The sequence below is a fragment of the Microcaecilia unicolor genome, chromosome 6 (assembly GCF_901765095.1).
Source record: "Microcaecilia unicolor chromosome 6, aMicUni1.1, whole genome shotgun sequence".
Classification (NCBI taxonomy): Eukaryota; Metazoa; Chordata; class Amphibia; order Gymnophiona; family Siphonopidae; genus Microcaecilia; species Microcaecilia unicolor.
Genome location: NC_044036.1, coordinates 142,306,065 through 142,319,946, shown reverse-complemented (window position 1 = coordinate 142,319,946; position 13,882 = coordinate 142,306,065). Strand labels below are relative to the sequence as shown.

Below are 13,882 nucleotides of genomic sequence, written 5' to 3'. Positions count from 1 at the left end.
CAAAAGCCCTCTGACATTTACAGTCAAAGCTACAGAAGCCAAGACTATTACAGTAGGACTTGAACCTGTTGAAGCAAAAATAGCTCCTCATTGGGGCACCTTTTACAAAGCTGCTGTAAAAAAAACATTTGCCATGTGCCGAGGACCCCTTTTACCACAGTGAGTAAAAGGCAGAAAAAGAAAATGACTATGCGGTAAGTATGGCCACACGGCCATTTCCTGGGGAAGCCCTTACCACTTCCTATTTAGGAGGCAGTAAGGGTTCCCACGCTAACCCAGCAGCAACCGGGGCTGCGCGTGGTCCTGCCCAATTACCACCAGATAAGCTCCCAGCACTAAAAATAAAAATAATTTCTCCTTATGCTGGAAATGGCATGCGGTGGGGGAAGCATTACCACCAGCTCCCACGGTAGGCTAGCGGTCGTGCTGGATCGGCACACGCCAACGCCACTGTAATTCTACTGCAGTATTGTAAACGGTCCCCTAAAGGTTTTCTTCTCACCATTAACATTAGGGAAGGAGTTGCCACAACAAACTTTTGTTTCTGCTGTCCTGGAGTTACAGATTTACCTTCTCTCATTCAAGGTCAACTAGAGTGTATCTTTTATTTAACAGCCAACCATTGTATGCCATTTTGTTACACACAGAATACACAGTTTTAATTCTGTCGCATTCGTTTATCGAGTGGTTTCTCCAAGTTTTGTATGTTGGTTATTAGACTCATAGTCATGGTTTGGTAAATATATTTTTGCAAATTCAGTATGGGGCTTATTTTCAAAGCACTTAGACTGTTTGTTTATTTATTTATGTGTTACATTTGTATCCCACATTTTCCCACCTATTTGCAGGCTCAATGTGGCTTACATAATACCGGAGAGGCGTTTGCATACTCCGGTGAAAACAAATACAAAGTGATGTTGTGGTAAGATAGAGTTCATGTAACTTTGTAAGGCTAAGTACTTTGAAAATACACCTCTTAATGTTTTCTCGGCATAAACTCCGGATCATATTGAAGGGTTCCAGCAGGGCAGACCAAGTCATAGAACTCGCCTTACTGGTCTTGGATGTCCACATAAGACAAAAGTGTAGATCTGAGGATATTTATTGCTTTAAGGAAGATTACAAGGCTGAAGTGCCAGCTAGTAATGGCAGCAATATTCATTAGTAATGTCAGTTTGTTTGAAACTAGTTTCTTCCTCCTGATATATCCTATGTTGCACTTCTTAACCTCATTCTCTGGGCACTCCTAGCCAGTTGGGTTTTCAGGATTTCCACCATAAATATGCATGAGATAGAGTTGCATGCACTGCCTACTCGGTATGCAAATCTATCTCATGCATATTCATTTGGATATCTTGAAAATCCGGCTGGCTGGGTGTGCCCTGAGGACTGGGTTGAGAAACAGTGTCCTATTGTATGTTATTTTATGTCATTAAGAAGATGAAAATGAGCAGAGCCCCCACCATCACCGCCTATGTTTTTATGTATTTTTGGTGTGTACTCTTTCAAAAGAACACACATGCTTAATGACATTGCTCCCATGACAACATAATGACAAAAAATAAAAAAACTCAAACAAAATTAACATTCTTAGAAACATGAACATAGTAACATACAGAGTAACATAGTAGATGACGGCAGAAAAAGACCTGCATGGTCCATCCAGTCTGCCCAAGATAAACTCATATGTGTATACCTTACCTTGAATTTGTACCTGTCTTTTTCAGGGCACAGACCGTATAAGTCTGCCCAGCAGTATTTCCTGCCTCCCAACCCCCAGTCCCGCCTCCCATCACCGGCTCTGGTACAGACAGTATGAGTCTGCCCTCCCCTATCCTAGCCTCCCAACCACCAACCCCTCTTCCCCCCACCTGCTCCGCCACCCAATTTCAGCTAAGCTTCTGAGGATCCATTCCTTCTGCACATTTTCTGACTTCACACTTCTAAAATTCATGCCACAGAATTCCCATCTAGTATTGATACAGCAGTGCTGTAAAACCTCACAGAGCCGCTCATGCCAGGGAGGTGTGTGGCTGCAATACATTTGTATGGCAAGTCACTGGCAGAATGGTCACCTTCGTTAATATACGCAAGTCAGTCCTGACATGTCTTTACACATCTGCTGCTGCAGAATCAGTTTGGTTGGATGCAAGTGCTGTATGAACTAAACTCACAGGCGAGTTTATTACTCCCTAACACCATCAAGGTAGAGTTCCCATCATTCTGCCTTCCATTGTGTTCATCTCTAGCTCTAGGTTTTCTTTCTCTGTATTAATGCTTTTTCGTTGTTGTTCTACATTTGACCAGCCTTTTATTCTCTCATTTGCTTTCTCACTCGCATGTCTTTTGTAGGCGGGACATTAACCATGAGTGACAGACCTATTCATTGCGAGCTACTGTATGTCAAATAATAAGCATCCAAGGAGGCCAACTGTCACCATGGTTACCAAGGTAAAAGTTCAGCTTTGTGCAGAAGGGGGTTGGAAGGTGTGTGTCATTGATTGTGGGATCCAGTATTTATTTATTTATTTATTTGTTGCATTTGTATCCCACATTTTCCCACCTCTTTGATAGGGTTTTAGGCAGCAGTGAAATAATAGTGCATTCCTCACATTCCTTGATCGGGTTTGGAGGGATGCTGGGGAGGGTTTCATTTCCAGTTTTATCTTCAGAGGGAGATGGGGAGGTGAGAGGGATTCAGGTTCTTCATGTCCTCTATGTTATAAATAATGCAATGTTGGTTCTGCATTTTTAAATTCTTTTGTTTTTGTAGCCTATTCAAACAGTGAAAATAGAAGACAAGGCGAATGCTAGGGGAGAGGATGACACCAAAGACAAAACAGATGCTGCAAGAGAGCAAGGTGAGGTCATGTGCCTTTGGGGCAAGATGAACATTTGCCGATGTTACCATTTGGTTCTGCTCTATTTTTATGAATGTATTTGCCATACTTCTACGCCTCAGAGGAGCAAAACAACATAAATACACCACTGTAAAGACATAATAATAAATATATAAAAATATTAGTTCTGACCTTTCTGCATACAGATCTGAAACTCTTTTTGTTTGCTAGACAGTGGAGTCAGCTACAGATAAACAGTAAGTTTTAGCTTCCTAGGATTGTCATAAGGCAGTCGGAAAATAAGTGATTTACTGATTGCTTATCAATCTTTTTGTGGCCATAACCCTACAACAGTGTGACTCCTCCCCCACCCCCCAAGGTGCAGAATAATGATGAAAAGCCTGCCCAGGTCACAAATACAGGTTTTGTCACACCATTTGAGGTCCTGATCCACAATTTGGGAAACTTTGCTTTAATCCTTTCCTAAAAATCCTAACCTAGGCGAGTCTGAATTGTTGGTGTAAACCAGAGCAATAACATTCTCACGGCTTGTAAATTTTGTTCTTCTGTGCTTTAACTCAGCAGGCCATGGTGGAAAGACTGATAAAAATGAGGAAAGACATCCTGAAACCCCACTTCAGAATGCCCCACCACACAAAATGAATCCCGGGCCTGGAGCAGAGAAACACAAGCAGGAGGGTAGGGTATCGGTGCACATTTATATCATATTATCACCCTTTCAAAGTTTGATAGAGTTGGTTTATACAGAACTAGAAAGTCTCAAGGTGTGGTACATTGTAAAACCTATCAAACAGAAGAAACAGATAATTTCACATCATATTGAAACAATGCCAGATCTTAGAGCGCAGTTGGGGGTGGGGGTAAATTGGGTTTGTGGAATTTTCCCAGGAGATTACTAGAACTGGCTAGTAGAACTCTCCAGATCCACTAGGGGGAGGAATAACAGCATGAGTGGGAGGGTGAAGAACCCAGCCCAGGGGGAGGTATTGGGAGAATAACTGACAAGGGATATCATAATTGGGGTGGAGTTTGAATGTTGGTCTTTGGTTGCCTTCACCTTCACCAGGACCGGTGAGGAGAGGGGTTTACCCTGATCAGGCCCAATAACCTAAGACTGAACTAAGGAGTAGTTATTGTTAATAAAAGCAGTAACTGTGAGGAGAGCTCTGGGTGGGTAGAAAGGGTTAACCCCCCTGGAAGCAGAGCAGCAAGAAAGAGCCTGTTAGGTGGCAGAGGCAGCTGCTAGTGGAAGTGCACTTCTGGAGGAGTAGGAAAGACAGGGAGGTCCAATCATGAGTGGGTCTGGCCACTGGGTAAAACCCCAGTGGGACAGCTTGCCACAGGGCTGCCAAGAGACAAAGCCATACCCGGGGCAAATAGTATGCCCCCCACCCCGCCTGCTCATTGTCGCTGCCCCCCTACCTGCTCGCTACCGCCGCCACTGGCACCACCCCCTCACCCGGATCAATCTCTCGCTTGTCTTTTCCTCCTTCCCTCGGCAGTGTTCCTGCTGGCTGTTGACAGCATAAAAAAAACATAATATAAGAGTAGCCATACTGGGTCAGACCAGTGGTCCATCTAGCCCAGTATCCTGTTTTCCAAGCAGTGGCCAAGCCACACAAGTACCTGGCAAAAACCCAAATCGTGGCAACACTCCATACTACAAATCCCAGGGCAAGCAGACGCTTCCCCATATCTGTCTCAATAGCAGACTATGGACTTTTCCTCCAGGAATTTGTCCAAACTTTTTAAAAATCCAGATACGCTAACCTCTGTTACCACATCCTCCAGCAAAGAGTTCCAGAGCTTAACTACTCGTTGAGTGAAAAAATATTTCCTCCTATTTGTTTTAAAAATATTTCCATGTAACTTCCTTGTCCCCCTTCTACTCGTTCTACGCCACTCAGGATTTTGTAGACCTCAATCATATCTCCCCTCATCCGTCTCTTTTCCAAGCTGAAGTGCCTTAACCTCTTTAGCCTTTTCTCATACGAGAGGAGTTCCAACCCTTTTACCATTTTGGTTGTTCTTTAAACCTTTTCTAATTCCGCTATGTCTTTTTTGAGATACAGCGACCAGAACTGAACGCAATACTCAAGGTGAGGATACACCATGGAGCGATACAAAGGCATTATAGTATTTTCGGTCATATTCACCATCCCTTTTCCTAATAATTCCTAGCATCTTGTTTGCTTTTTTGGCCACCGCTGTACACTGAGCAGAAGATTTCAGCGTATTATCTACAACAACATTGTATTAACACTCTTGCCTCTAAAGGGAAGCTTACCAAAACAGAAGACTGAAAGAAAGTCCTTCTGGCAAAGGAAACACTCTTGAGATGAGTTTGTCTCTTTTATAGTAATGCTAAAATTTATTAGAGTAAATAAATGGTTACAATAAAAATTCTTTTATCCCAGTGTTGCAGAAAATTGAATTCTTATTTATATCAGTCCAAATTTCAGTATAAGGAAAATAAAATCTCTCTCTCTCTCTCTCTCTCTCTCTCTCTCTCTCTGTTTCCTTTGGAAGCTTAACAAAACCTGACTACCCCAAGTTGTGCTTGTCAGACCACTGAAGCCTAATGTTGTCCAATCACTTACATAGTAACATAGTAACATAGTAGATCACGGCAGAAAAAGACCTGCACGGTCCATCCAGTCTGCCCAACAAGACAACTCATGTGTGCTACTTTTTGTGTATACCCTACTTTGATTTGTACCTATGCTCTTCAGGACACAGACCGTATAAGTCTGCCCAGCACTATCCCCGCCTCCCAACCACCAGCCCCACCTCCCAACCACCGGCTCTGGCACAGACCGTATAAGTCTGCCCAGCACTATCCCCGCCTCCCAACCACCAGCCCCACCTCCCACTACCGGCTCTGCTATCCAATCTCGGTTAAGCTCCTGAGGATCCATTCCTTCTGAACAGGATTCCTTTATGTTTATCCCACGCATGTTTGAATTCCGTTACCGTTTTCAACTCCACCACCTCCCGCGGGAGGGCATTCCAAACATCCACCACTCTCTCCGTGAAGAAATACTTCCTGACATTTTTCTTGAGTCTGCCCCCCCTTCAATCTCATTTTATGTCCTCTCGTTCTACCACCTTCGTATCTTCGGAAAAGGTTAGTTTGCGGATTAATACCTTTCAAATATTTGAATGTCTGTATCATATCACCCCTGTTTCTCCTTTCCTCCAGGGTATACATGTTCAGGTCAGCAAGTCTCTCCTCATACGTCTTGTTACGCAAATCCCATACCATTCTCGTAGCTTTTCTTTGCACCGCTTCGATTCTTTTTACATCCTTAGCAAGATACGGCCTCCAAAACTGAACACAATACTCCAGATGGGGCCTCACCAACGACTTATACAGGGGCATCAACACTCCCTTTCTTCTGCTGGTCAACCTCTCTCTATACAGCCCAACAACCTTCTAGCTACGGCCACCGCCTTGTCACACTGTTTCGTCGCCTTCAAATCCTCAGATACTATCACCCCAAGATCCCTCTCCCCGTCCGTACCTATCAGACTCTCGCCACCTAACACACCTAACACACTTAATGCCTTATATTTTCTCTCTTATCTGGTATTCTTCAACTCTGACCTCTAAGGTCACCTTCACATAATTCTGTTTCTTTGGTATTTTTCCCAAATATCCATCATTTGCCCTTTGCAACCCCAAATCTCCCTGAATATCTTAACACTCATATTTCCTTCACTGAAAGTTCTTCTCTGTATCAGTTCAGAGTCTGGTTGAAACAAACAGAGGCTTTAAAGTTTATGGCCCATTATTTTAGGCCAAGCAAGCCTGCCTGTTAACTTGGCCCTGAGAAAGCCAAAAAGCCAAAAAGATCGCAGATAAGGGAATAAGTTATATTTACAAAGCTGACTGATCTGAAAAACCAAACAGCTCTATATAACACCCAGATCTTTTTTCTTGAGCGCTGACCCCCAAGGTAGACCGTAGCATCAGGTAACTATGATTCGGATTATTCTTTCCAATGTGCATCACCTTGCATTTGTCCACATTAAATTTCATCTGCCATTTGGATGCTCAGTCTGGCTGACCTCCAGAGTGTTTCCTCTGCTGTATGCCCCGCATGTGCGGACACAGGAAGTTATGTCACAGGAGGTGGGACAAAGCAGAGGGAACACTTCCAAGACCAGCCAGAGGCAGGTTGCTTCCTTTTTTTATGCTGCCAGCAGCCTGCAGGAACACTGCTGAGGGGAGGAAGGAAAGACAAGAGATATACTGAACTGGGCAGAGCAGGGGGATAATTTAATGCTGGTTTGCATTTGTGCCACCCTATAGCAACGCTTATGGCCAGGCCCCCCTTGGAGGCCGGGGCCTGGAAGAATCTTTCTGCTTCCCCCCCCCCCCCCCCCCTCGGCGTTCCTGGCTTGCCTCGGGAAGCCACAGCTTAGAATTGTTCTTCCAAAAAGGATGGTTATTGGAGGACTGGTTGGAAGTGTGAATATGTAAACATCATAGGATTTAGCAAGAGACAATTAATTTAGTAGTTGGAACTTACACCAAATGTCTTGGACTGGCACAAAAACCTCTTTCATTAATGTGAACTGTTTCTTACAAGAAAAGTAATGATATCTGCCTGTTGCAACGTTCCAGTAAAGTTATGTTTTTGCATTAACATAAAACCTGGAGTGGAGAGTTTCTTTGGAGTGTGAATGAAGTCAATTTGCTCTAAGACTATTAAAGTGTGGCTTAAAACTAGGGTTACCATATTTTGTCCTCTGGAAAAGAGGCCACGTGTCACGCCCCTGCCCCGCCCCACCACCCACACCACGCCCCTGCCCCACCCACACCCTTTCGGATCCTCATCCCGCCCCCTGTCACATATTCCTCTCCCCTCCTGGGTCACATATTCCCCTCCCCTGCCCCCCCCCCGTCACCTCCCCTTCCCCCTTATCACATATTCCCCTCCCCTCCCCTTACTTACTATCTACTGCCCTGGTGGTCTAGTAGTGACCTCTTCAAGGCAGGAAAGAGACCCCTCTTTCTTGCCCGGAGTGCTGCCTGCCCTTGCCCTGCATCCTTCTCGGTCTCGGCTGGGGATTCAAAATGGCCGCCAAGAGTTGACGCGGCCTCGCGAGACTTCAACTCTCGGCGGCCATTTTGAATCCCCAGCCGAGACCGAGAAGGATGAAGGGCAAGGCAATGCTCCGGGCAGGAAAGAGGGGGCTCTTTCCTGCCCCGAAGAGGTCACTAGACCACCAGGGCAGATAGTAAGTAAGGGGAGGGGAGGGGAGACCCACAGTGCCGCTTGCTCGCCCGCCCGCCCATTTGTTCAGAAATCTGGACAAACAGGCGGGCAGGGCAAAACCCGTCAGATGCCCCGGTCATGCCCTCAAAAAGAGGACATGTCCAGGGAAATCCGGACGAATGGTAACCCTAGTTAAAACCCTACAGCCTCTGGGATCAAACCTGGCCCTGGCCTGCGCCCAGCTCTGTAAAAGCAGAACTAATGTTTGTGGCCTTGGTTTCAGGTACCTGACTCGAAGAGCCAGCTGGTGCCCAGAACTGCTGGTGAGACCAGGGTTACACACAGAGTGGGAGAAAAGCCTTAGTGAATCAGGGACGATGGGTGCAGGCAGCACAGCCGCAAAGGTTGCGAGGGAGGCGGGAAATCCAGCATCTTGTCCTATCCATTCCCTTCCCTGCTTGGCTGAGACGCAGTGAGTGGGAAAAGAGCTTTAGGGGATGTCTCACTCAGGGCACATTTCTGGCTCGGGAGGGTCCTGTGTGCAGGACTCCAGAATAATTCTGAGGCCAAGTGGAATAAATGGGGCTCCATCCTTTACATTTCAAGATATGTCTTCTCAAAAGTCCCAAGCCGTGAATCACACAGCGACATACATTCAGAGCAGACCAATGTATTGCTTTTTTACTTTCATGTGTCTGCCTCTCACAGGCTCCAGAATCCTGCACCCATGATTTGTCAAGCTGAGCAGATGAAGTGAGCTTGTTCTTTGTCGGAAGGGTACTAGAAACTTTAGTTAAGGTTTATTCTTTTATGTGCAGGTCACACTGGACCCACATCAGAGGGCCGTCTCCGTAAGAACAACAGTATTCAGATAATCAACATAGATCGCTTGAAAAATGCCAAACTTTTTGTGGAAAAAGCAGTTAAGGTAGAAGACACAGTTTCCTGCTTTTCCTCTTGACATTATTCAGTTCTATCAACCCAAATGTCTGTCCACCAATATCATTAGGATTGCTTGGCCTACAGGGCCGGCTCAACCTATGGAACAGGTGAGTGTTCATCTCAATACCTGTGATTTGGCCACTGGCCTGGGGCAATGATGATAAAGGAGCACCAAAATCCCTGTTTGTTCTACCTTCAAACTCCTTAAAGGGATAGATGCTAAACTGGGATTGGGGCAACCTTCATCATCAGCACCCTAAGCCACTGTATCTGCTGCTCCAGCAAGGGGGGAGGACTTGAGAGAAGGAGGGAGATACCGGATCATTGGGGGGAAGAGGGTAATAGAAGGAAAGATTATGGGGAGGGTGCCAATGCAAAAGTTGGGTCAGGGCCCCCCAGTCCCTTGAGCCGGCCCTGTTGGCCTGGCCATTTGCCAGAAGGACCTTTAAACTGGCCAGTATAAGTGCTGTGGTTTTTGACAAGCACCTCCCAGGATGGGAAGAGAGTCTTCCCCTCCCTCCCACTTACCCTGTGGATTTTTCCTTGTCAAAGGAGGGGGCTGCTCAGAGTCCTAATTGTTGCTGGTGGTAGTAGCCAGTGGCGTAGGTACAGGGGGCCACGGAGGCCTGGGCCTCCAAAAATTGGCTCTGGGGCCCCCGGTTTGGCTGGCAGGGGTCCCCAACCCCTGCCAGCTACAGCGTTTGTCCCGCTCTGGTCTCACATCGCCTGGTGCCCTGTCCTGTATTCAGTCGTTGTGCACAGCGACTGAAAACAGAACAGGGTGCCAGGCGATGTGAGATGAATGCGGGACAAATGCTTTAGCTGGCGGGGGTTGGGGACCCCCACCAGCCAAGGTACCTTGGCAGTGGCAGTGGGGATGGAAGCAGCGGCAGGTGGGTGGTGACAGGGAGGCAGTAGCAGCTGGGGGGGGGGGGGAGGGCGGCGATGGGGAGGCAGACCAAAATGTTCCCCCCACCTTGGGATCTGGTCCCCCTTCCCATCGAGGTCTGGCTGCGCCCCTGGTAGCAGCAGCAGCCAGCTGTAACGATACATGGACCAGGAACTGAATTAGCATATACTCCACCTCCAGGCTTCACTACTCTCCCACAGCCTGCACGAGGCAGAGTGATGAAATTCCTAGCACACAACCTCTAATTCTGTAAACCAGTGGCGTAGCCAGAAGGCAATTTTTGGGTGGGCCAACAGGTTGGATGGGTGGGCACTAGTCAAGCCATGAAATACTTGACAACTCTGCTATGATACGGGACAGTAAGGAAACAATGGCAGATGGCCCATGCACAAAGGTACCAAGAGTAGGAAGTATTCAATTCAAGCCATATGGAGACAGCAGCTATGAAAGTCTGACAGCTGAAGCTGTACTGCATGTACCCAGATTAGCTGACAGCCTCCTATCACTTTCAAAATTAGCAGACGCTGGATTGAAAGTCATTTTCCACAAAGACAGTTGCAAAGTAAAGAAGGGCAAGGCAGTTTTGTTTAGCGCATTTACTGGATGAACACCAAGGGTCTGGGAGTGAATGATCATGCAGACTTTACACGAGTGACTGATGCACAGCATTCTTTTCTTTGCCCGTCACTGGCAGCGCTGCCATTCATTCACACAGGCAGCTCCGCTCCCCTTTGCCGTGTCCATCTGGCCCTCTCTGATGCACTTCCTGTTTATGTAGGGCCAAATGGACTTGACAGAGGGGAGCGGAGCTGCCTATGTGAATGAATGGCAGCGCTGCTGGCGACGGGTGAAGAAAAGAATGTTGCAGGGACCAAGGCAGCGCCGGTGGGGAGGACATGCGAGGAGATGTTGGGTAGGCGGGCCTGAAGGGAAAGTGGCTGGGCCTGGGCTCGTCCAGGCCCGCCCGTGGCTACACCCCTGCTTAAACTTGCGTGCCTAAATTTAGCACTTGTACGCACAAATTAATTTAATAATTGGCTATTAATTGGAGTTAACAGCCCATTTTTGTCTTTTATTCATTTTACTTGGCACCAATTAGCAATTGAACATGCAAGTGCTCTTAGTCGCTACTTTAGAAGCTGTGCACACAAATTCTATAGCGTACAACTTCTAGAGGGGTGAGGACATGAGGAGCCATGGGTGGGTCATGGATGTGTCTAGGAGTTATATAAGCAGGAGAGAGACCACACAAAGTGTGGAGGTGCACTAGATCCCCACAAAAAAAGTCAGGTTCAAAGTAGAGAAGGAGTGGGGAAGGTAGGCTCTTTCCAAACACAGAGAAAGACATATGATTCAAAAAAAGTTTATTGGTAACATCAAAAAAAGGTATGACTCAACACAGCCGTGTTTCGGCATCAAAGTGCCTTCTCCAGGAGTCTTATGATGTAATATGATGTTGAATTCCAACTAAATATAAGGTACGGTGGGAACTGGGAGGGAGGGACGACGACCCTGGAACTGGGAGGGAGGGACGACGACCCTGGAACTGGGAGGGAGGGACAACGACCCTGGAACTCGGAGGAAGTGAGGGAAAGGAGAGAGAGAGGGGGGGAAGGAGGGAGGGTGGGGGGCATGGAACTCAAAGGGAGGGAGGGGCGCCTGAAACTGGGAGGGACTGGAAATGGGAGGGGGGCCTGGAACTCAGAGGGAGGTGGAGGGGGGAGGGGGGATGCACATATATGGGGGAGGGCAAGGGACAGTGGAAAATTGCTGCACTGCCAGGGGAGAGATGCTGCACATGGATGGATGGAGGAGGCAGGGCACAGCAGGGGAGAGAGCATAATTGGTGCACATGGGACACACACTACACTCTCTCACTCACACAGACAGACACACACATTCTGTCTCTCAATCACACACTGTCTCTGAATCACACACTCTTTCTTTCTCACACATACTCTCTCCTAACAATTCCCTTAAAAACATAATTGCCATTAGAGGACAACCTTGCTAGCGCCCGTTTTATTTCTTTCAGAAACGGGCCTTTTTTTTACTAGTATTCCATATTTCTCCCAATCTTGTCGCCTCCCCTGCACCCCCCTCCTCTTTTACCTCTAGCAAAAGAAAATATTCAGCATCCATGGTCCGTATCCAGTCATAAGGAACAGCTTACGCAGCAGAGGCTGGGTGGAGAAAAAGTCTCCTAAAGTCTCCAAAGGAGTACAGAAAAAGAAACCAGTTGATGAGATGAATGAAGAGAATGATGACGATACTGATGACGATGATGATGATGATGGTAAATGACACTGGGAAGGCAAGGGACTAGCAGTAGATTGAAATATGCATCCACTAGACATCAGAGAAAAGGGGAAACCCATGTAAACCTGGGAAGCTTGTGTTGGCAATGGGTAGAAGAAATAAGCACTGTGGAGTAGTAATTATCTATCTATTTAGAGTGGAGGAGTGGCCTAGTGGTTAGGGTGGTGGGGTGGTGGACTTTGGTCCTGGGGAACTGAGGAACTGAGTTCGATTCCTAATTCAGGCACAGGCAGCCCCTTGTGACTCTGGGCAAGTCACCAGTGGCGTTCCTGGCCTGGATGGCACCCGGGGCGGAGCTCCGATGTGCCCCCCCCCCCCGGGTGCAGCGCACCCCCCCCCCGCCACTAAATTACACCTTCCCCCCCCCCTCCGGTGAAATGACACCCCCCCGGGTGCACGCCGCTGGGGGGGGGGGGGTGCTGCGGCGTGTGCCCGCTCTGAGTTCACTAAACTTTGCTTCGCTGCAGCTCCCTCTGCCCCGGAACAGGAAGTAACCTGTTCCAGGGCAGAGGGAGCTGCAGCGAACAAGCGACGAAGTTTAGCAAACTCGGAGCAGGCGCGCGCCACGGCACCCCCCCAGCGGCATGCACCCGGGGCGGACCGCCCCCACCGCCCCCCCTTGGTACGCCACTGCAAGTCACTTAACCCTCCATTGCCCCAGGTACAAATAAGTACCTGAATACAATATGTAAGCCGCATTGAGTCTGCCATGAGTGGGAAAGCGTGGGGTACAAATGTTAAAAAAAAAATCTATCTATGTAAGTCTCATGCATTTTCAGTAGTAGCTAAAGGCAAGTTATATTCGGGTATGAAAAACAATATTCAGAAAATCAACACGGATCATTTCAAAAATGCCAAACTTGTAACCCGAACCCCAAGAACTTACAACCTGTGTTTGTATTCTGTATGTTATGCAGACAGTATTACGTTTAGAAAGTCAATAGCCCCACCACTATTTATGAATTTACATTATCACCTTGGCTGAATCTCTTCATAAAGGGGGTTAATAAAGCCCATAAATAAATAACTGAAAATGTATTCTCTGACTCATGGTAACATAGTAACACAGTAGATGACGGCAGAAAAAGACCTGCATGGTCCATCCAGTCTGCCCAACAAGATAAACTCATATGTGCTACTTTTTGTGTATACCTTACCTTGATTTGTATCTGTCATTTTCAGGGCACAGACCGTAGAAGTCTGCCCAGCACTAGCTCCACCTCCCAACCACCAGCCCCACCTCCCACCACCGATTCCGCCACCCAATCTCGGCTAAGCTTCTGAGGATCCATTCCTTCTGAACAGGATTCCTTTATGTTTATCCCACGCATTTTGAATTCCGTTACCATTTTCATCTCCACCACCTCCCACAGGAGGGCATTCCAAGTATCCACCACTCTCTCTGTGAAAAAATACTTCCTGACATTGCTCTTGAGTCTGCCCCCCTTCAACCTCAATTCATGTCCTCTAGTTCTACTGCCTTCCCGTCTCCAGAAAAGGTTTGTTTGTGGATTAATACCTTTCAAATATTTGAACATCTGTATCATATCACCCCTGTTTCTCCTTTCCTCCAGGGTAAACATGTTCAGGTCAGCAAGACTCTCCTCATACGTCTTGTAATGCAA

The 13,882-nt window shown here is 47.2% G+C and overlaps 1 protein-coding gene across 2 annotated transcripts in view; it reads left to right on the top strand.

The window, feature by feature from the left end:
* LOC115471675 (tubulin monoglycylase TTLL3-like) overlaps positions 1 to 13,882 on the top strand; it is a 47,421-nt gene that overhangs the window by 2,840 nt on the left and 30,699 nt on the right. The window contains exons 2-6 of one of the 2 annotated variants that reach the window (XM_030205448.1): positions 2,353 to 2,451; positions 2,774 to 2,861; positions 3,423 to 3,539; positions 8,905 to 9,014; positions 12,057 to 12,234. In XM_030205448.1, coding sequence (XP_030061308.1) covers positions 2,401 to 2,451; positions 2,774 to 2,861; positions 3,423 to 3,539; positions 8,905 to 9,014; positions 12,057 to 12,234 — 544 coding nt within the window. In that variant the 5' untranslated portion in view covers positions 2,353 to 2,400. The remainder of the gene's footprint in view (positions 1 to 2,352; positions 2,452 to 2,773; positions 2,862 to 3,422; positions 3,540 to 8,904; positions 9,015 to 12,056; positions 12,235 to 13,882) is intronic. The other variant, XM_030205450.1, reaches the window with a different exon arrangement.